This window comes from Tiliqua scincoides, chromosome 7 (genome assembly GCF_035046505.1).
Source record: "Tiliqua scincoides isolate rTilSci1 chromosome 7, rTilSci1.hap2, whole genome shotgun sequence".
NCBI lineage: Eukaryota > Metazoa > Chordata > Lepidosauria > Squamata > Scincidae > Tiliqua > Tiliqua scincoides.
In genome coordinates, this window is record NC_089827.1 from 34,859,404 (window position 1) to 34,882,863 (window position 23,460).

Below are 23,460 nucleotides of genomic sequence, written 5' to 3' on the forward strand. Positions count from 1 at the left end.
AAATAACAGTCATTTTAGTGTTTACTCTGAACAGTAAAATGAAGTGTATTTCTGGCTCAATGCGAAGTTTTGCTACCCAAGATTTTGACAAGCCTTTTTTCTGAGAACTTGTGCTATCACTAGCCCCTGGCTCTCTGTGTTGCAGTGAGAGGAGAGTTAGAGAGGAGCACTGGCTCAAGAGTTCTGTGGTGCAGTCTAGCTTCCCTCATAGGAGGCATTTTCTCTTGGCTATAGTTGCTATAAATAACAGTTGAGGGTCCCTCAATTTAAGTAGGTATGGCAATTGCGTGGGAAGATGGTGCCTCACACTATTGTCCCCATCACAGGAAACAGAGCCTGCCTGTTCCCACTTCTGTCTCATGCATGACACTCAGCTAATGGCTTGGGAGGTTCATGAGCTCATTGTGAGGCATGTGGTGGACAACTGGGAGAAGTTCTCCATCATGTCCCACAACACTAAGAGGGACAACTACACCAGCTCCGCTGAATACCTCACTCACATGTCCTGGCCCTTTGCTTATGGTGGTTTATGTGAGCTGGTGGTGGCTGGGCAACTGTCTGAGCTCATCTTCGAGGTTAACCACAATGGGGAGCTCTAAGAAAGACCCAGTGCTGAAGGTCACCCTGTGGGAATGCTACACATTATGCAGGACCTTTCTAGGGACCATTTTGATGTGTACCTGCCATGTGAACCTGAAAGAGCATTCACCACACCACCGCTCTCTCAGTCTGACTGCGCCTCACACCTCTCACAGCCATCACCTCTTCATGTTGGCTCTTCATGAGCCATCACCTCTTCATGTCCCCAAGAATGCTCCTGGCAAACATTGTGCCAGATATACCAATGCTAAAAGGAGGAAGCAACTTAAAGATGTGGTAAGTAAATATGCACAGAGTAATCCTGCAGCGCACTGTGCTGCGGTGGCCACGGACCAACAAAATTACTCCGAGGTCTCCAGAGCAGCAGAGTCTCGTTATGAGCACGGCAATCCTGACACGGGGTTGTTGTGCTAAATTTCAGTTCTTTGTTGCAATCCAAGGAAAGTTTATTTGAGTTAAAATGGATTTCAAATAGTTAAAAACTGTAGCAAAGCACAAGTATCACACTAGTACTACATAATATAGAGACTATGCAACAAAATTTTAAAAAGATAGAAAATACATTTTGTTAGAACTGAGGATAAAGAAGGCCAAAATCTCTGATTACATTTCATCCAGGGGTACTGTCTCTAAGTGCACATCTATACACATGCATGTGCATGATCTAAAGAATGAACACCCTCTTGGCTGCTGAAAAAGAGAAGGGAAGTTCCATAAATGAATATGGTGGATGGAGACAATCTTCAGCAATGTGACATGGATGGGGGGCAGCCTTGCACAATAATTCTTGGTAAGAGAATAGAAACATTGCAAGAACGGCATGAATATTTTTCTCATCTGTGAAGTGCTGAAAGGTACGATGATTAAATGCACCTTCCTTCCCTGTTTTTGCAGTTGGACAAGCAAACTACTGGCACAGTCCTATTGTACCTCTGCGCTGACCAAGAGAGCTCTCTACCCATGCAGACTGTCACAAATGTGCTGTTAAGCACACTGCAACAGCATAGGAGTAAGTAGCACTGGTGGGAAGGCCTGTACTGGCCCACTGGCACCTGTGCAGGACCCAGCATGCACCTGTGAAGGTAAGCTTCACTCCAAGCAGTGGAGACGCAAGGAGGGGCTAGAATGGGGCAGGTTGAGAGGATCAGGTCCTGGTATGGAGAGTGATCGGTGGTTCTGGCAAGCACTGGATCCTATCCCCCTTCCCAGGCAAGAACTGCTTACGTAGATCCACATGGACTTGCGCCAGTGATTTAGCTAGACCCATTGCCACAACTGGGGCTTTCCCTGGGGCAAGAGGACAAATGTCCCCTTACCTCAAGGAGAGCTCCAGACCGCAAAATTCTCCTGTAAGATAATAGCGCATGTTGCTCTGGTCCCACTGCATAGGCTCAGAGGCGTCGCTAGACAGGGTCTTTTTCAGAGACCCTCCCTGCAGCGTGCAAGTGGCTCCTCTCCCTCCCCTCAAGAGTCATTCTCCTCCGTTTAGCCTCACCGCAGCGTGCAAGCGGCTCCTCCCCTACCCTTTGGAGCCAGGTGGGCAAAAAATAAAATACAAACTCACATCTGTATTTAAAGTTCAAAATGTGCAGCAGAGTGCCTTTTGGTGCCTGCCTCTTGCCACTCTCATTTTCCCCCACAATGCCTTGGACATGGCTTCATTCCAGCTACAGACATATAACAGTCTGAGAGCCCAATCCTGAGGTCTGCGGCACGGCTCTGCGTCACGGACCATAGTCGCAAACGTGCCATGAGGCATGTTTGCGGGGCTCATTGCCGGGCTCCCGCTGGAGCTAGCCCAGTGCCAGCCGGCGCTGGGCTAGCACGTGGCCGTCGCCTGGGTTGCGGAACGGGAGGTGGGGGCGGGGCCAGGAGCATGGGGGAGGTGTTCCGGGGAGGGGGGAGGCATGACTGGGGGCGTGGGGGAGGTCTGTTGGGGGAGGGGGAGAGGCGGATCCACAGAGCTGAGCTCTGCAGGATCCAAGGCACTCGTGGAGGGCTGTGCGCCCTACACGAGTGTCCTTACTTTAGTGCCGACCTTTTGGTCGCCGCTAAAGTGAGTAGCCCCATTGCGGTGCTGCTTCCCTTACTTGGGGGAAGGGGAGGAACACCCCCTTCTCCCGAGGAGCCTCCTGCGGTAGCATGGAATGCGCAGGATCTGGCGGGAGCCCTCTGTGGAGCTGCCAAGCCTGGGAGCTCCAGCCAGCTCAGGATTGGGCTGCCCGTGGTCTGCCAGAAGCCCCTGGGAAGACAACATGATCATTTTCCCTTGCTGCTGGTTCCAAATCTCTTTCCATGGAGGCTCCATTCAGCCATCGTGACTAATAGCTAGTGACAGTACCATCTTCCAGTTTGTCTAATGCTTTTCTGTTCTTAAAGCTGATCACCATGTCATCCACCTTTTGCTTTCCATGCTTCCTGTACAAGGTCTCTGCAGTTAACTTTCAGCCAGAGCTACAGATCTTCACTCTTGGCAAGAAGGGGAGAAAAAACAAAAGAAAAGAAATGGAGCAATCCAGCATATGCACTGAAGATCTCTCTGAAGATCTCACTGAAGAAAGGGTAATGGGCTTTAGGTCTTTAACAGCTTTGAACTGGTGACCTAGAAGTGAAAGGCTTATGATCCAATTACTAGTCCCCTGAGCCATGCTGCTGAAATAATCCTAAAGGGTTTTATAAAGCCATCTGTAAAAATGCCACATCCTTGGTCCAGCCTGAACGCTGCTTCCAAATGTATTGTTCAAAATCATGATAGCTATACATGGAACCAATATACAACCCAATCCTACTGGCCTGCCATGAAGGCTGAACCCGCATTTCTCCAGTGCTGACTGCTGTAAAGCAGTTGTAAAGCACGCTCCAGCAGCATGTAGAATAGTGGCTGCTGGAGCACCAGCGAGAAGACTAGAGCCTTCCCCTCGCCTCCGCACCACCCAGTAGGAGCTTATCTACTCTGTTAGGCATAGTGTCTGGATTCAGCACCAGTGGGACAGCACAGGCCTTCCCACCAGTTCAGCCTACTCACTGAGTGCCACAAACGTACTTTATGCCACCCTAGGCCAGCACGGTGCAGTGCTGCTGCACCAGAGTAAAGCAAGAATAGGATTGTGCCATTAGTTCTGGTTGGCACATTAGTGTCTAATCAAATAGCAAGAGCAGGTCAATCAAAACAGAGCATTGCAAGACAACCGAACAGCAACAACAAACATCAGGCACATTTGGAAAGGTATGTTTTCAGCCTCCTCAGAAAAGAGAGGAGAGATTGTGCCTGCTAAACTTCCAGTTTTAAGGGTTCCAAAGAAGAGGCTTTGTTCCTTGTGGTCAGGTCATCAACAATCTTTCTTTCCACATGCAACTTAAGGTGGAACAGTCTAGGCCTGCGATTTTCAACTTTTTTCATCTCATGGCACACTGACAAGGCACTAAAATTGTCCAGGCACACTATCAGTTTTTTGACAATTGACAAGGCACACCACTGACAGTGTGGGACTCACAGGGGCTCGCATCCTCTAGTGGCCCTACTAACAAATGATCCTCCCCCAAATTCCCGTGGCATATCTGTAGATCATCTGCGGCACACCAGTGTGCCACAGCACAGTAGTTGAAAATGGCTGGTCTAGGCAAAGTTTCTCTCTGTTTTGCTGAATGTGTAATCTGTCCATACAGCCACCGGTCAACAACCCAAGGCTTTCAATGCATTGGTCATCGCTCCAACCGCCTCTTGTCTTCCTGTCTACCTCTACTGCCCCTTTGGGGAGAAGCTGGAGAACATGGACTTTTCAAGACTACAGAGCATGCCAATTCCACATCCTCGTTTTAAAAAACAAAGAGTCTTGCAACACAAGCTGTACTTCAGATGGGGAGAAATCAATAAATGATCTGCCCTTTTGAGGCATGGGTGTCTCATCCAAAGGTTAAAACAAACCAACATGCCCTGGAGACTGGGAGTCTTTTAGCACTGGACAGATCACTCACTTGACCTTAAATAGTCTTCTACCAAGAAAGAGCAACCAGGATATCCTCTGCAGACCTGCCTATCTGCATTGTGGTTTAATGAGCATATTACAGATCTACTCCTCTGCTTCCCCCCCCCTTATTGTGCTTTTGGGCCAGAGTGACCTTTTCACAGCCAAAGACGCCCTCATTAAGACAGCTGATCTCTTACTAAATGTTAGTGTTTGTCAGAAAGAGCTTTAATGCGCTGTAAGCATCTGTGGGACAACAACAGCAGAAAACAACCTCACATTGCTTCCTACATTAGTACCCTTTAAATGTCAGCCATCCACGGGGATGCCAGCCATGATCTGCAGAATCCCATTCGCTCCCCTCCACCCTTCTCATTAAAGGACTCGGTCTCAATATGATTAAATAGGCCCTTTAATACTTGAGAGCAGGATGGTCACTTTCTGAATGCACCCTAAACTCAGCAGGAGCATTTGTTTTTGAAATGAATAGAATTGGTTGCGCATGGGGTCCATTTGCATCTACTGTGAGTCCCTGTGAAAAGAATGGGAATGAAGACAGGGAGATCCGTTTTCAGAATCTCCGTCTGTTTTTGTCTCATTTTCATGGCTGGAGCTCCACCATGTTGCTGCCTCCTTGTGGCAGCCATTTTAATGATCTGTAAGTCGAGGCATTTTTCATGAGGCTGAGTCATGGGGAATAGATGTGGCTGATGTTTTGGCAGCAGGAGGTAACTACACAGTGGAGCTTCAGACATGAGGTAGGAGGTCAACATTTTTTAAAAAATTTAAAATGAATGGTACAACAAAGATGAATCAAAATAACAGTAAGGCAAAAATTAAATGAATTAAAAGTGAAGCAAATGAAAGTAAAATGAAAAATACATCCCTACCCTAACATGTTTTTTCCCCAGACATTTTTTGTGTCAGCAGTACAGTGTGGAGCCTGGATTGTTAGCAATGCAATGTATTGTGCAGTTTGCACATATTTGCAGCGTTTAACTATTTGACCTCATAAATCAGTGTGTGATGCTGCACACATTTCAACAGATGCATGTATTTAGACCCACAATATGCTTCTGGTAAGGCAGCTGTCCCTATTGGCTGAATTGGAGGAAGAGATGGGACCCCATTCCACTGCCTCAATTGAAACAACTGCCATTTGGCTCCTCCCCACCCAGAATAACCTTCACCAGTGGCCATTTCTACTCATAACAAAGGGAGAGGTCCTCTCCATCAGCTTTGCTGAGGGGAACCTACTGTCATTGGACTTCCCCAGAGAAATAAGCCTTAAAATCAGGTGCCTCCTGCCCAAATAGAGTTGACAGGACTTACAGTGCCAAACGGGCAAAAGGGAGAACACAAAAATGCCACCCTCCTTACCTGATCCAGGTGGTTGTAGAAATCTATACTTGCTGCACACAGGTATCTGCCAAGGAGCGTAGCATGAGTTGTGAAGATAGTGGCGACAGGAACCTTCCTGGATCGACAGAGGATTAGCCCAGGTCCTGCTTGCCATTCGTGGAAGTGGGCAATGACGTTGGGCTTGTCCTCAAGTTGATCAGAGAGCTACAAATTACACATTTTAATTGCTTGACTTTGTAAAATGCATATACATGTTATTCTGGAAAAAAAAATGTGCTTGCACATGATCATTTGTATTCCAGTGTGGATTAAAGAAAAATAAAACTTCATTTTTAATAAATGAAGGAACATTGTTGCTTCTTCTTTTTCATTCTTGTAATATTTAAGTTTAGTTGGAGATGCAATCGTCCAAACACTTTCATATCAATCAAGCACAAGTGGCACTCAGGATGAATTTCCAATAAGCAACAATACAAACTTCCACAGCTGTTTAAAAAACAGGTTCTCAATTGCATTACATTCTCTAAAGCATCAACATTAATGTATCCAGAGATTACTATTTTGGCTCATTATGAATAATATTTACTTACTTTTAAAATTTAAATAAAATTTTATATAATTTTTATTATTTTTATTTAAGTAAATATTTATTTACTTTTAAAAATTTGCTATATATTTTATAAAGTAAAAATTAAAAATCCCTCATTTTCCCTGGAAACTTCCACAATGTTCTAAATATTGTGACAGAGCCTCGTGAGATGTTAGGATCGACTGGGCAAGGCTTCTGAAGTTTCCCTGCGGTCTTAAACTGTACTTCCGGAAAACTAGAAGTACAGTTTCTGACCATGTTGGAAGCCTCAGTGAGGCTTCCAGCGTGGTCCTAGAATTTGTGGGCTCAACGCTCCCAGCAAATTTGCCCCATTTGCTCAGTGCTAGGTGTGCTGCAGACTGCAGCTGGTGTAGTTTCAGGACTGTCCTGCAACTGAACTGAAAGATTTCTATGAACCACATTAAAATTATTAACAGGGCAGAGAACAGGGAAGATGAACTGTAAGGATGTGTGATGAGTTGGGCAGAGCGAGATGTTGGCCTGCAAATAGGGCCAGTCATCTTGTCTGGATCTTCACTAGTTGAATATACGTCTGCTGGAGTATATGGAGTAATTGTTACCACACCTTGAGCCATATAAATGCTGTAAAGCTGCTACATGCAATACATTACATTTATTTATATATTTTAAATATTTTTTTCTGTACTACCCTCCCTTACATGTGCAGTGTGATGTGACACTCTGCATACAATACCTCTTTCAAAAACCAGGCAGTTAACGATCCAAAGATGAGTGCATCATTTGCTTCTCGGTCATGGTAAGGGATTCCAATGTGGCTCGCATCCCAGAATTCCCCTCTCCATCTGTCCAGGTTCCAAGCTGCTGATCCTATATCAAACAGCACCACATAAGGGCTCCCTTCTATTAGCCACCTGCCAAAATACACCTGTTAAGGGGAGACAGAAGTGGTAGGGCAAACCCATTAGGAAGTATAGGTGGTACGTCCAGACTAAATCCACAGAGTTCATGCTAATCAGTTGAGGGATTTCCTAATGGTAAGTCAGAATCTGCCAATGGGGAGTAGAAGCATCTGAACTAATTGATAATAATAACTAATTGACCAGTAGTGGTTTGTACATCTTGTACACTTCAAAGACTGTGTGCTTCTCCCTTGCTGTTCCTTATGCCTGATACATCCTCCAAAAAACAGGGCAAAATCTGCCTCTCCTACTCAAAACCTCTCTTCCAAAACTACTGTCCCCATGAACCCTTTGACTTATGGACCAATCCCATGGGGCTCTTGCACTGCCAGAACTAGTGCTCTGGTAGCACAAGGTCCTTCATGGCTGTTGCAAAGGCAACACACCATTTTGTGCAGCCAAGTTACCATCGCAAGTGGCAAACGGCCATGTGTCAGCAGACTCACAATGACCTCCCTGGTGCCAGTTAAGTCCGTTTGGGGGTGGGAGGAGGGAAGAGGGAACAAGGTGGGGAGGAGGAGGAGGAATTGGATGGAGACAGGGATGGGGAGGAGTGGATCATGGCCAGGAAGGGGGTAGCATTGGTGGCAGTGGTGCTGCTGTATCCTATCCCCCTTCCTGGCCTCGATCCACCTTCCCAGTGGATCTTCCACCAGGTAAATTGCTGGTGCATATCCAAGCAGACCCAGTGGGGCAATGAGGGCTTATCTCTGCGGAAGGGAACAAATGTTCCCTTAACTGGAAGAGACCTCTGGGACTGGTCCCTCTGCAGAATGCAGCATATGCTCCACTGGCATGGCTGCATCAGCAGGGAGATTCAGAGCCCAGTCCTATGGGCTCTGAGTACCAGTGCTGAGCTCCAGCGCTGGGTGTCGTAAACATGCCGTAAAGCATGTTTATGGCACCCAGAGTGTAAGAAGCACTGGCACCAGCCCAGTGCCAGATGGACACTGCCCAGGGCAAGGAAAGAGCTCTGCAGGGCAGTAAGGTCTTTTCTTTATCCCTCCCTCTCCTTCCTCTCTTGTCTTTCTTGCTGTCTAAATGCAGATGTAAGCTCCTTGTGGCTGCCTGTTTCTATGCTTAAATTACTCTGGAAAACATCACGTACATCAATAGACCTAAACAAATGTCAGAACCAATACAAAATGTTTTGAATAACCTGAAAGCGTGTAATAATATCAACAGATCACACACCATTTTAAAAACACTGGCCTGAATCCAGAGAAAGTTATGGGATGTTATCCTGCTTGGGTCAGCCATGAGTGGTCTCTTAGCACAAGGGGATCAAAAGCACAGCTTGAGCTCAATCAGGTGAGCAACTCCAAGGATTCAGGAGTTTTTGCAGGTACCAAAAGTCAGGACCATGGAGAGCTATGAGCAGTACCACAGAACAGTCTAGCCTAGATACAATACTTAAGGCAAATTGGATGTTCCAGCAGAGGTGTGAGTTGACCGAGGTTTTCTATAGCAGCTGAAGAGTTTAAGGCAGCTAACTCCATCCCTCCTTCTGAGAAGCCTGGTGCAGTTAGGGGACCCTTGCCTGATTTCTCATACATTGACTTCTAGAGGACAGGGGAAACTATGACTTTCCTGCAGTTTCTTTCCAGCAGAGGCTATGGCAGGCTGAGTTCAATATCTGGGCCAGGGTTTGCACTCAGGGGATTCCTGACTCGACCCATTCCTTGAACTAATCTGTCTTGTCGCTTGATTGCAGGAACTCTGTTCATGGGTCATTGCATATGTCCTGTATTGACTATGAGGAGGAGCCCACAGGGCACAAAAGGTGAAAGATCCAGCTATACTACAGACTAACTACAGGGGAGCAGGCCAGGCTGGGGTGATAGGGCCTCAAGCAGCTTCAGGTTGGTAACTTGCTCCAACAAAGAGGTTAACTTCTGGCTCCGGAGGTGTGGTCTATGGGAGTTTCAGTTCAAGGATCTCTGACTCAAGGGGTTCCCTACCAACATGCTCAGGGTGTGGCTCAGCAGTGGAGTGTGGGTTCTGGCACCTTGGTGGTTTGTGACACTGGCTCTATTGTGCTGGTTGGCCCTTCCTCTTCTGTGTCAGGGTCCTGCCTCCAGCTGAAGACTGGAGTCAAGACATGTGAGTGCAAAATGCAAATCTTCTTAGCAAATTATTTCACAAGAGGATGTTAGGTGATGTGTAGCGCAATTCTATCTTGAGCTGGAATAGGCAGGCCTGTAACCAGTGCAAGATTGGGGCCAGAATCGCTCAGCAGGAGGCAAGGGGAAACTCTTCCCCTTACCCCTGGGTAAGCCACTACAACCCCAATGGGTCTCTTTGGACCTGCACCACCTCAGGAGGTGATGCAAGTCCAAGGAGAATGCTGCTGGGTCCCAGCCCTGCTTCCTGCTCCCCGTCCTCCCCCACCCCGGAATGCCTCCCTCCCCCCTCCTCCCCACCTCCTCCCTGCCCTCTCCAGACCCCTGTGTTGGCTAAGCTTGGCCAATGCAACCTTCCTTCCCCAGGTCCAAGCAGAGGCTGGATGCAGCCTCCGTGGGCCAGTGCGCGTCCCTGCGTCGGCCCAGCTGACACACGAAGAGGCAGAAACATGCTTTATGGCATGTTTGCAACCTTCCTAGGGTCCCTTGCACCGGCCTAACACTAGGTTAGGATTGCACCTTTAATCAATCCTATAGTAACTGCATAAAATAGCAGATGGCAAAGAGACGATGAAGAAGAGGCTATCTGATTGGGTTGCTTGTTCCTTGGTGTGAATGGGATGGGGAAGGAAATGTTGGTGGTCTGAGACCCATATAGATTGATTGAACAGCAATGGCCACATTAAACTAGAATCATTTGACTGCACTGTGCCTGAAGGTAATCTATTCCAACCCACTGCATTGACTTGAGGCAGGCTTCCCTGTTACACAGGAGGAAAGGATATCCTAGAGATAAATTTGGATTTGGGAGGTTAATCTATTGGGGTCATTTAATCCTACAAGCACCATAGGAAGCAATGGGAACTGGAGGACGTGTGACAGATTAGGGAATGGGATTAAGCAGGGCAGGATGGAAAGATTAATGGATAAGATGGGGATTTAAGGAAATGAAGGGTTAATGGGAGAGACAAGCTGGGAAAAACTTTACATAAGGCCTAAGGATACACAGGGAGATATACTATAGGCAAGAAACAAGTGGAGAGTACAGGGAAATTTGGGTCTCATACTCACTGAGGTGGCAAACCTGTTTCAGACTGACAGTGGGGATTTATAAAATAGAATGCTCCCCTATGAAACAGAGATTTCTACACCTAGCAAACTTCTATGTTGGATAGAAGGTTAGGGGAGAGGACATTAAGTTTTCTTTGTGGAGGGATTTCTTTGCGTGCATATATTTGTATATGGAGAACTATTCAGTAATTGCGCCCCCAGCTGCAATATGAAGTAGTACAGATAAAACTTTACCACCTTGAAAGACTGAACCTGGAACCTTGCGCATGCTAAGCAAATGGTGTGAGGCTCAGCTGTGGACTCTGCCCTCATATTCTTTTCAGATGAAGCTGTCTGATCCTGTGCCAATCCTATGGGCAGTTCACATGACTGGAACAAATATTCAGGTGGCATAACAGCTTTAAGAAGAAAGGTCCCCTGTGCAAGCACCGAGTCATTAATGAACCTCGAGGGTGACGCTACTTCTGTGACATTTTCACGGCAGACTATATAGTGGGGTGGTTTGCCATTGCCTTCCCCAGTCATGTAACCTTTCCCCCAACAAGCTGGGTACTCCTTTTACTGACCTTGGAAGGATGGAAGGCTGAGTCAACCTCAAGCCATCTACCTGAGATTCCAGCTTTCTGCTGGACCCAACTTAGGTTGTGGGGAGAGCTCTTGGCTGCAGTACTGTCACCTACCACTCTGTGCCACATGAGGCTCAAACAGCTTTAAGGCTTTTGCAAACACGACAGCACCAGCGAGTGCAGCCTGGCTGCTGCTGAAGGTAAGCTTGTGCAGGGGTCAGAAGGGGGGCAGGGAGGGGGTGGAATGGGGCGGAATGGTGGAGGGAGGGAGGAGGAATGGCAGGGAGGCAGGGAAGGGGTGGAATGGGGAGGCAATGAGGGTGGGGAGGAGGGCAGATTGAGTCTGGGAAGGGTCTGCTGTTCGGCGACAGCAGCAGCCACTGAATCCTGGGCCTCTTCCTGGGCCTGATCCACCTCTTCCTGGGCCTGATCCACCTTCACAGATCAACACAGACTTGTGCTAGTGATATCACTGGTGCAGGTCCAATATAACCCTTTGTGTCAGCAGGGGCTTATCCCAGGTGACAGGAACAAATGTTCTCTGTCCTCGAGGAGGCATCAACATGCCAAAAAAACCCTCCAGGACGCAGGAGATGCCACGTTGGCACCGCTTCATTGCTGCAGGGAGTCAGGTAGAACGGGAGTTAGGTAGACTCTTAGACTGAGTCAGACCTTTGGTTATCTGGCCTAGTACTATCTGCTCTGACTAGCAACGGCTCTTCCAAGTTTGCATGCAGAGAGCTTTTTCCTAACTCCACTGTCTGAGATCCTTTTTGCTGAAGCTGACACAGATTGAACCTGTGGTTTTCTGCTGACCAGACATGCATTCCTCCACTCAGCTATGTTCCTCCTTTTTTCAAATTAACCCTGGGTACAGTATATCACTGGGTACAATATGTCAATGGAATGTTACCACAAGTACTCCAAGAATACCAGCACTGTGGCAATTTCATAAACAAGCCTAGCTCTACATACATTGCAAAACACAGCTGGCTCTGTTTCAAAAACAAGCCTTGGAGAACAGGATCAGTTCATGAATATTCTGGGAATGCTTTGCCACTATTCTATCATCACAAGAGGAATCATAAAATGTTTGACAGCTTCACTGGGTTAACATGCTACTCTGGGAGTTCTCCAACAGTGTCAAAAACCATGCAGTTAGTGACTTCAATACCAGAGCCTGTCTTTAGTGCTCTTTGGACTCCTTACTGTTCACACTGAAATTTAGTAATGAAATTCCCTGGGTAAATTTCACAGATTATGTAATCTACCCTGCAGATTTAGTAAGCTCCAGGGAGGGACCTTAGCTCAGTGATACAGCAAATGCTTTCATGCAGCAGGCCTTTGCTTCAATCCTTTACATTTCTAGTTAAAGGAGCTCACATACTAAATGCTGGGAAAGACCCCTGTTTGAGACCTGGAGCATCCGCACTGTCCCTGTAAATGAAACTGGAAATCTCAGACCATGAGGAGCATGGTAAAAGTTGGGGGTGGGATGAAGTGAAGAGGCAGTGGACCTGAGACAGCCTCAGGCGGTATTCCAGGTTGCTCTGCCCTGCCTGAGAGAACAGCTGTCCATCAGACAATATTGGGTTAGGTGGACCAACATTTTTACTTGACTGGCACTTCATATCTTCAAAAGATAAAATGGGAACACTATGCTATGCCAGTGTGAACTCTTTGGAAAAAGAAAGGAATACAAGAGAGATGTATAAATAGGTGTAATTACACCTCAGGAGCAATGTTGCACTTTCTGAAATCTCTGGTCCCTTCCTCCATGAAACGACATGCTCCATGAAACAACATGGTGAAATTCTTTTTGCCCCTTAGCCCTTTCTCCTTCTCACCCAGCTTCAGTTTATGGATTTACTTCCTGGAGCCAAATGCAGTCAGAATTACACCACAATCCAGTCAACCTGAGGTCACATTCTGTCTACAGGGGCCCTGACTGCATTATTTGGGGACTGGAAAACTAAGTCTCAAATCCCATTAAGCAGACTTGCAGATAAATGACTATTAAACATGTAATTGGATAAACAGGTTCCTTTCTCAAAAATAACCTATAAGGAAGGACTTTGCTGTACTAACACCTGTGCAAGCGGTTGGCAGAGGGGACGTTGAGCCTCACCTACCGTAATTTCAACCAAGACTAGTGTGTCAGGTGGAAAGACAAGAGCATTATCTGAAGGAGTTAATCTCCTCAGAGTCGGCTTGGTCACCTCAGGAAACAAAAAGGAAGATCTCATTTACCTGACACCCATTGTCCTTCATGGTATCCATAGCCTTTTTCACCAGTGCATTGGGAGGCTCACAGACTTCCACCTGGGTCTTCACATTGTGCTCAAAATAAGGGCCAATGAGGAAGTAGTTTTCCCCCCATTCATCTAATGTGATTTTGGCTTTTGTCTGGATGACAGTATAGATGCCGCCAACTGCAAGAGAATAAGCACAGGATAAACAGGGCAGCCATGTTTGTTTGCTACAGCCAAAAGACAAAGGGGGCAGATATATTCAGACTTAGATTTGTTTAATAGTCATTTCCTCTCCTCATAAAACCATTGTGGAGGTGTGGGCTAAAGATTTCTGAGGAAAGTCTCTTTATCTTTACCAAACTATAATTCCCAGCATTATTTGGGGGAAACAATGACTATTAAACCAGTACACAACTTATATAAACTTGTAATGTTGAAACATTAGCCCAGTTTGTATGCATTTTCTGGGTTATTTTTAAAAATGGATTTTACGCCTGCAATGCTAATTCCATTTCATTTGGCCTCTTTATTTCTCAAACCAAATAATTCCTTATGTAATCTATTCCTTGGGGACAGAAATGTTTGCATTTTAACAAACTGCAGTAAACTATTTTGAGTCTCTGGGATAGAAATAATCTCAGAAATAATACTGTACATAAATAATTTTTGACAGCAGTGGTGCTTTACTTAAAATGCTTTATGCCAGCTCTACACGTTCAAGAAAGTTGCACAGCGATCATGCAGCACTTAGAATCAGTCATACACACACTACATTCCGGCAATAGCTGTTACTGCATCATCTCATAAGAACATAAGAACATAAGAACATAAGAACAGCCCCACTGGATCAGGCCATAGGCCCATCTAGTCCAGCTTCCTGTATCTCACAGCGGCCCACCAAATGCCCCAGGGAGCACCAGATAACAAGAGACCTCATCCTGGTGCTCTCCCCTACATCTGGCATTCTGACTTAACCCATTCCTAAAATCAGGAGGTTGCGCATACACATCATGGCTTGTACCCCATAATGGATTTTTCCTCCAGAAACTCGTCCAATCCCCTTTTAAAGGCGTCTAGGCTAGACGCCAGCACCACATCCTGTGGCAAGGAGTTCCACAGACCGACCACGCGCTGAGTAAAGAAATATTTTCTTTTGTCTGTCCTAACCCGCCCAACACTCAATTTTAGTGGATGTCCCCTGGTTCTGGTATTATGTGAGAGTGTAAAGAGCATCTCCCTATCCACTCTGTCCATCCCCTGCATAATTTTGTATGTCTCAATCATGTCCCCCCTCAAGCGTCTCTTTTCTAGGCTGAAGAGGCCCAAACGCCGTAGCCTTTCCTCATAAGGAAGGTGCCCCAGCCCCGTAATCATCTTAGTCGCTCTCTTTTGCACCTTTTCCATTTCCACTATGTCTTTTTTGAGATGCGGCGACCAGAACTGGACACAATACTCCAGGTGTGGCCTTACCATCGATTTGTACAACGGCATTATAATACTAACCGTTTTGTTCTCAATACCCTTCCTAATGATCCCAAGCATAGAATTGGCCTTCTTCACTGCCGCCGCACATTGGGTCGACACTTTCATCGACCTGTCCACCACCACCCCAAGATCTCTCTCCTGATCTGTCACAGACAGCTCAGACCCCATCAGCCTATATCTAAAGTTTTGATTTTTTGCCCCAATGTGCATGACTTTACACTTACTGACATTGAAGCGCATCTGCCATTTTGCTGCCCATTCTGCCAGTCTGGAGAGATCCTTCTGGAGCTCCTCACAATCACTTCTGGTCTTTACCACTCGGAAAAGTTTGGTGTCGTCTGCAAACTTAGCCACTTCACTGCTCAACCCTGTCTCCAGGTCATTTATGAAGAGGTTGAAAAGCACCGGTCCCAGGACAGATCCTTGGGGCACACCGCTTTTCACCTCTCTCCATTGTGAAAATTGCCCATTGACACCCACTCTCTGCTTCCTGGCCTCCAACCAGTTCTCAATCCACGAGAGGACCTGTCCTCTAATTCCCTGACTGTGGAGTTTTTTCAGTAGCCTTTGGTGAGGGACCGTGTCAAACGCCTTCTGAAAGTCCAGATATATAATGTCCACGGGTTCTCCCGCATCCACATGCCTGTTGACCTTTTCAAAGAATTCTATAAGGTTGGTGAGGCAAGACTTACCCTTACAGAAGCCATGCTGACTCTCCCTCAGCAAGGCCTGTTCGTCTATGTGTTTTGAGATCCTATCTTTGATGAGGCATTCCACCATCTTACCCGGTATGGATGTTAGGCTGACCGGCCTATAGTTTCCCGGGTCCCCCCTCTTTCCCTTTTTAAAAATAGGCGTGACATTTGCTATCCTCCAATCTTCTGGCACCGTGGCCGTTTTGAGGGACAAGTTGCATACCTTAGTCAAGAGATCTGCAACTTCATTCTTCAATTCCTTAATAACCCTTGGGTGGATGCCATCAGGGCCCGGTGACTTATTGATCTTTAATTTATCAATGAGGTCTGAAACATCTTCTCTTTTAACCTCTATCTGACTTAAGGGTCATGGCTAGTGAGCAAGGCTGATAGACAAGCTAAATGCAGTTTATTTTTTATTGCACCAGTCTATATTTTTGCCCTAGATTTTCCAGATACTATTTGTTACAAGTAATGAGCTCCTGGTTAAGTACTGAAGCATCTCAAATAGTTTATGTTGTTCCCACAACACAGAACGCCAAGCACTTGTCCCTGAAATTGTGAATCCTACCAAAGTATTATTTACAAAGAGGCCTAGCACAGATGCAACATCCAACCGTGATTTATTGTACTGGGAATGAGCCATTGCACACCCTCCTCCCTTAATTTAATACTTTGGGCAGCCCAGTCCTAAACCCCAGCAGTGCTCAGAAAAAGAGCAGCACCAAAATGGCAGTTGCTGTAGCCTATGGGGCCAGGGCAGCCACTGGAGTCTCCTCGGGGTAAGGAAGTATTTGCTCCCTTACCACTGGTAGAACGCAGCCAGCAGCAATGGGTCTCCTTGGATCTATGTCCCCTATTGAGCAGGTGCAGAACCAAGGAAGTCCATATCAGGCCTCCCGACCAAGTAGGGAGCACAGGATACAGTGGCAGAATCTGCTGCCATCTCCGACCCCCTCCCAGGCCAGATCATCTCCCTGGACTGCCCTCCCCCACCAAGTTGTGCCTTCCCCCCACTTTCCCTCCACCCAGAAAAGCCTCGCTGTCGAGCGGTGGCGATACTCACCACCAGCTGCTCTTCTGTGACGTCTTCCTGGCACTGAGGCCCAGAGCTGACTGGTGCTGGCCTCAGCGCTGGTGCAGCATCCTCTTTGTTGGTAGAGAAGTGCTTTAGGGTATTTTTGTGATGGTTGGAGCTGGAGATGGTGCCACCTGAGAAGCATCAGTGCTACAGACCATAGGACTGGGCTCTTACGGTGCAATCCAAACGCACCCTTGGGCCAACACAAGTCCCTTGTGCTTATGGCACGTTTGCACCTCCTCAAGAGGAAGCTTGGCGCTCCGAGAAGCACTAGCCTGTGGAGGCTGACATAAGCCTCCACGCTAGCTTCCTCCTCGACACTTGTGCTGGCCTGGCTGGGCCCATACAAGGAGAAAAAGGAGGTGGGAAGGCGGGGAGTAGGCGTTCCTGGGCGTGGGGAGGGCAGGTGGTGGGTGGCCCCGGGGGTGGGTGGGCAGGGAGCGGGAAGCGGGGCTGGGATCTGGCAGTTATGCCGGATCCCAACCCCTGTTCCCGGGGAGAACGGAGCGGCTTCAAGCCGCTCCACTCTCCTTGAACTTGCTCTACCTCAGGAGGTGGCGCAAGTCCAAGGAGACCCATAGGGGCCAGCAGCCCTTACCCAGGGGTAAGGGGAAAAGTTTCCCCTTGCCTCTGGCTGAGCCTCTTATGGCCACAATCCTTTGCTGGATACATATATATTACATATAGTCATCAAGGATTGTAACCTGTGATGGACCATACAACTGTCCAATCCCCTTTTAAAGGCATCTAGGCCAGGTACTATCCAGTGGCAAGGAGTTTCACAGATTACAGTAATTGCTGGGTAAAGAAATGTTTTTCTTTTGTCTGTTCTAACTTTCCTGCCACTTCGTTTTAGTGGATGTCCCCTGGTACTGGTGTTGTGCAAGAGGGAAAAGAACTTGCCTCTATCCACTCTTCTCTCATGCATAACTTATATGTCTCAATCATGTTTCCTCACAAGCTCCTTCTTTCAAGACTGAAGAGCCCAGAACACTGTAGTCTTTCCTTGAAAAGGAGGTGCCCCAACCCACTAAACATTTTGGCTGTTCTGCAACTCTTCCAGTTCCAATATATCCTTTCTGATGTCATGGGAAACTGGTTTAACAAACTAGGAAGTACTGAATTAAGGTGCATGAAAGAAGGAAGGAGGTCACGGGGGAGGAAGTAGACAGTTTGTTCCCAGTCCAGCAAAATATGGCTTAACAAATTAGGATGTTTACAGCCAAAGAGTCTGCATATTCACAAGACACATAATGTTTTTTAACTACATGGAGAACTCATAGAGCATCACAGTTTTGGTGACATATAAGGAAGATGGGGACAAATGAGTGCATGCACACACTGGACCCTTCCTTTATGATATTAACCCATTTCTGCCCAGCCCACAGGTGTACACATTTGATCCCTGTTGCGTATATGCAATGTTGGGCAGAAACAGCTTAATCAATTCTGGAGACTGCATTGTACCATGAAAATATCGTAATATGAACTCAATGTTGTATTATTTTTTGGTAATTAATTCCAAGACCTCCACAACTGAAGTTCTTACAAATATCCATATGGACAAGATGTTCCAAGTTCTACTACCCAAAATGCTTGCGTTCATGTTGCTGGCTGATTTATTTATCACCTATGCTCATCCTGGTGGTGGCAATCATGAGCCCATCGTAAAATGTATAACATTATACAATGAACCTTATTTTATTATGGAGAGTTCATTGTTAAGTGATTTGACTGTTGGCTAAACCAATTATAAAGCGGGGGTTCACTCTGTGTGTGTGTTTGTGTAGAACAGAGACCAAAAACCATAAGAGGCAGAAAAAAAAAATGCTGGTGACTAAGCTATTATGTATTTTCCAAGGGAGAGATCCACAGCTGAGGTGCCACTGCTGAAAAGGCTCTGCCCGTTGTACTACACTGAGAGGCAGGACTTCAAGCAAGGCCTGAGATGAGGAGAAGAATGCATAGGCAGATGCATGTGGGAGAAGGTGGTCCTTCAGGTATCCAGATCCTAAGCCATACACTTTAAGTCAGCAAAAGGGTCCAGAAATAAATGGGCAACATTGCAGATGATACAGCATGGGCATAATGTGATGAAGCCAACAGGCCCCAGATAGGACCAGGCCTGTTCTATTCTGGTCCAGCTGACGTTTCCATCCCATTTTCAATGGCAGTCCAATAATTTTTACAATAATCCAATTGCAATGTGATGAGGGCATGAAGCACCATGACCAGACCTGCTTTCTCTGAAAACAGGCACAGCTGGCGCACCTGCCAAAGATGAACAAATGCCTGCCTGCCTTGCCACTCCTGGTTCTCCACTTTCAAAGCCAGATCTGGAGTTATTTGGAGAGGGTCCCAGTACCAAGCATCATCATAAACTCTCCCTGTTCCCTTAATCCAGCCTTGCCCCTGAACCCACTTTGCTACCCAGAAAGGGGCAGATGTTACCAGAGCCTTAGCTAGCAGCCAATTAGCCTCTGAGTAATTTGAAAATCCGCCAGACTACGTTCCGATAGCAGCAGGGTGGCTGGAACTGCACTGTCATACTTGGAACAAGATTACCATGTCATGATCTATTTGTGAAGGCTCAGGATGGTGCATCAGAAGTCAATGCTAGCAAGTTTTGAGTGGTATGATCCTTGTTAATAGTTCATGTGGAGGCCAATGGGCAGTGACAGCCCTCAACTCTGTGCAGCTTGCCCTGAGCTCAGTCATTTCCAGGCGCCGCTTCCAGGAATGATTGGGAAGAAAGCCCTTGAAACAGGAAGAAGCTCCCCACCCCACCTTGCCTCTGCCCTGCACAAGGTTCTCTCCTACGCTTCACAGCCATCCTGTGGGGCAGGCGAGGATCACAGAGAGTGAGCAGTCCAAGTCACCGATCAGTGGGAATGCAACTCAAAACTGCATCCCTCCAAACTGAAACCCTGTTCAGAGACACACACAGAGTTCATGGGTTGGGATAACAGCAGCACACTGGCAAACCCCACTTCTGTGCTGATGTGATTTGAAGTCCTGCTCCCACCACGCTTCTCTTGCTGAGGCACATAGCTCTGCTCTGAGCGTGGGAGGATAGAGGCCAAAAAGTGCGACCAGATCAAGAAAGAAACATCTGAATGTTGTGGTTTCTTGAAAGATAGAAACCTTCTTTCAAATTGTAAAAATCCCTATGGGGATATAAATTGCCTGCCTATGTAAACTGCCTTGAATAAAGTCTAAGGAGAAATCTGAGGACCAAGAAAGGCGGTATAGAAATACCTGTATTATTATTATTAAAGTCTTGAATAAAGACCAAGAAAGGTGGTATATAAATACCTGTATTATTATTATTATTATGCAGGGGGTTGGACTAGATGACCTTGTAGGTACCTTCTCTTCTAATTCTATGTTTCTATGCAACCTGCATCAGAAGGCCAGCCATGCAGCTGTAGACCAATGTTGCTGTGAGATTTATGTATTTATTTATTGACCATATTTCTATCACACCTTTCTTCCCCTAAGAAAGACTATCTCTGCCCGTGTGCTTCCTTTATTGCTTCCTTCTCAACTGCTATAATGTTTGTTTTGCAAAAACAGCTTATTGCAAAGGGCATCTCAAATCCCCTCTGCCGCCTCCTGTAGATCGAAGTGACTCTGTAAAAGCCTGCCCTGGAACACGCCTCTTCGAGGGACAATATTAACCCTCAGCAACTGTGACTTCAAAGGCCAGTCTAGTATTTGTCCTCCTGGGGTTAAGATTTCAGTGATTACAAACTACTCTCTCAACTAATCTTCTCTTTATCTCTAGCCACACACAGGGGGAGAGACCTGGAGGTCAATCATTGACTCCTTGTAACTCATTTATGCTACAGCAGCATTAGGGGCTTTCATTGCTGGCTCACTTAGGCAGCTTCAGAGAATATGAATAGTCTCCCTGACCCTTTAAAAAAAAAAACACCTATTCTGTTCTATAGAATATGGGTTTCTCTCTACCTATTACATTCTCATCCCATCTTTCCTCAAAGGAGTTCAGCGGCATATATCCCTCCCCACTCTTTTTCTCATAACAGGCCTTTTTAGCAAGTGTAACTGGCTGTGGTAGGATTTGAACCCAGGGCTTCCAAGTCTAAAGGCCCAATCTTAACAGGGTGTTGTGCTGCTGGAACTAGCGTTACAGAAGTACAAGGTACCTTATGGCTGTTACAAAATGCAACACACCATTTCATGCAGCTAAGCTGCCATGGCAGCAGAGCATCAGCAGAGCGTCCACAACCCCTGGCACTGGTAAGTCAGGAGGGGGGCAGGGACAGAGGTGGAACAGGAGAGGAATGAGGAAGGAGAGCCTCTAATGGGAGACGAGACAGACAGACAAGCAAACCAGGCAGGGGCCACAGGTGACCACATATGGTGAGTTCGTGAAGCTCCTAAAGGGGTGTCAAGGACCCCCCCCTTATCACGGGGTTGCATTGTGGCTACACCGGAGCTGGAAAGTTGGATAGGATTGGGTCCACTCTCTCTACAACAGTAAGAAAAGCTGTTTGAAAACCACAATGGTAAAGCGACACACTTTTTAATTTTTTTTAAACTACTTTTATTTAACACGTTTTATGGTATCAGCAGGGAGTTCCAGAATCAAACCCCTGGGGATGACAAGACCTTATTCCATTAGGAGCAATGGAGGGGCAAGAAACCTGGAAGTGGATCTTTAAATCTATTTTTCCACTGTTTTTTTATCCACTGATTTTTTTTTTATATACTAGGGGTTCCGGAATGGATAATGAGGGACTACCTGTACAGATATTAACTATTCAGTAAATGTTCAGCAAACAGCATAACATTCATAAAAATATCTGAGAAATACTCCACATCAACAGTTTTCAATTCTGAGGAAAATTTTGGAGAATAACAGCCGTCACGTCAAGGCTGCAGTTCACCCCGTCTTTGATCATTTTTAAAATGTGAATGGAGACAAGATGTGGCAAGTCATAATCAGGTACAAAGTATACAGTATACAGAATGTATAATATGTTCTGTATGATGTTATGCAGAATACAGTACCTGCATTCAGAAGACCAGGTTGCCACAAGAGCATTTTAACTGAAAAGTCATCTTGAGGGGACTTCACAATGGTTATGTGAACTGGTTCTCAATGCAAGGACAAACGGAATAATCATTCGGACCCTGAACTGCTGGAAGGAATTAATGTGTACAAACACAGAGGCTTCCCAAAGTGTGGACATGATGTAGCAAACTCAAGCCAAACATTAGGAGAAAGAAGATAAATACACTCCCGCCTCTGAAAGGCATGCGCTTCTGCTTTATGTACAGGCCACATTTTGAGCCAAAATTCACCAGCCTTTGAACCTGTTTTCAATATTTAGCAAACAGCCTGTGGCTTCTGAGCTATTCGTGCACCCCAGATTTGCAAGTTGGTAGAAGAGGTGAGAGTCTGAGCTAAAGTTGAAATTGACTTTTTATGGAGGGGGAAATCCTTCAGCCAACATTCTCCATACTGGCTTGTTTTTTCTATATTCCCACATATGGGCACTGTGGAGCCTGTACAAGTAGGAGAGGAAGAAATGTAGAAATCCGCAACTTGACCACTTAATACCTTTCATCACCAAGATCATAACAGTTCAATAGTATCGCTTGAAATTAAAATTTTACATGTGACATTTTGGGGAGGGGAGTTCATAATTAAAAAACTTGAGTGTAAATTTGCACACTTGCAAATCTGAAATTGGTGGAGTTTTCAAAGTTGTGCAAAATTTCAGCCAAAATTCAGCAAAATTTCAGCCATTTCAGCCATGCTCGGCACATGCACAGAGCAGATTTTTCCCAGCCTGCTAAGAATTCCTCAGATGAGGGCCAAGCATTTCCAGGCAAGTTGGACCTCTGGTATTTTTCACTTCTGCAAGCAAAGCATCCTCCATGCACGTGCACTCTTTGTGGAAACTAAGGCAGAGAAATCAGTGCTGCCCTTTACGATTACATGCATCCATCTTGTGCTCAAAGAGCCCCTGTCAAACATACAACTGTCATCTGTCATACACTCTCTTAATGTCCACGAAGATTGCCTGCATTTCAACAACTTCTTGTTTCTACAGAAATCTTTTTTATTAACATTTGTATATCCACTACTACTACTACCCTAGTTCAATACTAGTACAGCCAGAAATTAAATACCCCCCCCCCCAAAGTAGCTTGTGGGGAAAATCATGGTACAAACCTTTATTCGTGACTTCCCAAGCCACTTCAAAGAGCAATAAATCCTCCACCGCGAGGTCTTCATCTTCCCACTGAGGGAGCCCATTGAGAGAGGTGACTGAGAGGGATCGGACAAGAGGCATTTTAATGCTGGTGTTTTCACTTGCGTTACACAATTCAGTCCTTGTGACCTTTGTGCAGGTTTAGGAGCGTCACTTTGCCAATCCTGGCTGGTCTCCTTTTCTGTCCCAGAGAGAAAGAGCCAGGGGTCTCTCTTAATAAAGCCCAGAGGTTTCCAGAAGAAGTAAAACCTGCCTGGAGAGCTTGACCGCTAATGGGTTTAAAGAAACTGTCCGACCACCAGTGTTTTAAATTGGCTCAGCAAAATCCCACAGGCTTGCTGGAAGAGGCTGCTGCTGCTGTTTCCATTGGGCAAGAGAACAGTTTCAAGCTGTCTGTCTGGTCATGGCAAGAACAGGCCCATGATCAGTTGCAAAAGCAGCCTCCTCGTTCACGGTTCTTGAAAGCCCCCAGACTCACGAAT

General features: G+C 46.2%; 1 protein-coding gene across 1 annotated transcript in view; it reads right to left on the reverse strand.

Annotated features, from left to right (window-relative positions):
- GYS2 (glycogen synthase 2) overlaps positions 1-23,059 on the reverse strand; it is a 45,851-nt gene extending 22,792 nt beyond the window's left edge. Inside the window, exons 1-4 of the mRNA XM_066633811.1 lie at positions 22,939-23,059; positions 13,468-13,649; positions 7,232-7,423; positions 5,946-6,131 (exon numbers count right to left, since the gene is read on the reverse strand). Of these exons, the coding sequence (XP_066489908.1) occupies positions 5,946-6,131; positions 7,232-7,423; positions 13,468-13,649; positions 22,939-23,059 (681 nt within the window). The remainder of the gene's footprint in view (positions 1-5,945; positions 6,132-7,231; positions 7,424-13,467; positions 13,650-22,938) is intronic.
- Positions 23,060-23,460: the final 401 nt, after the last annotated feature.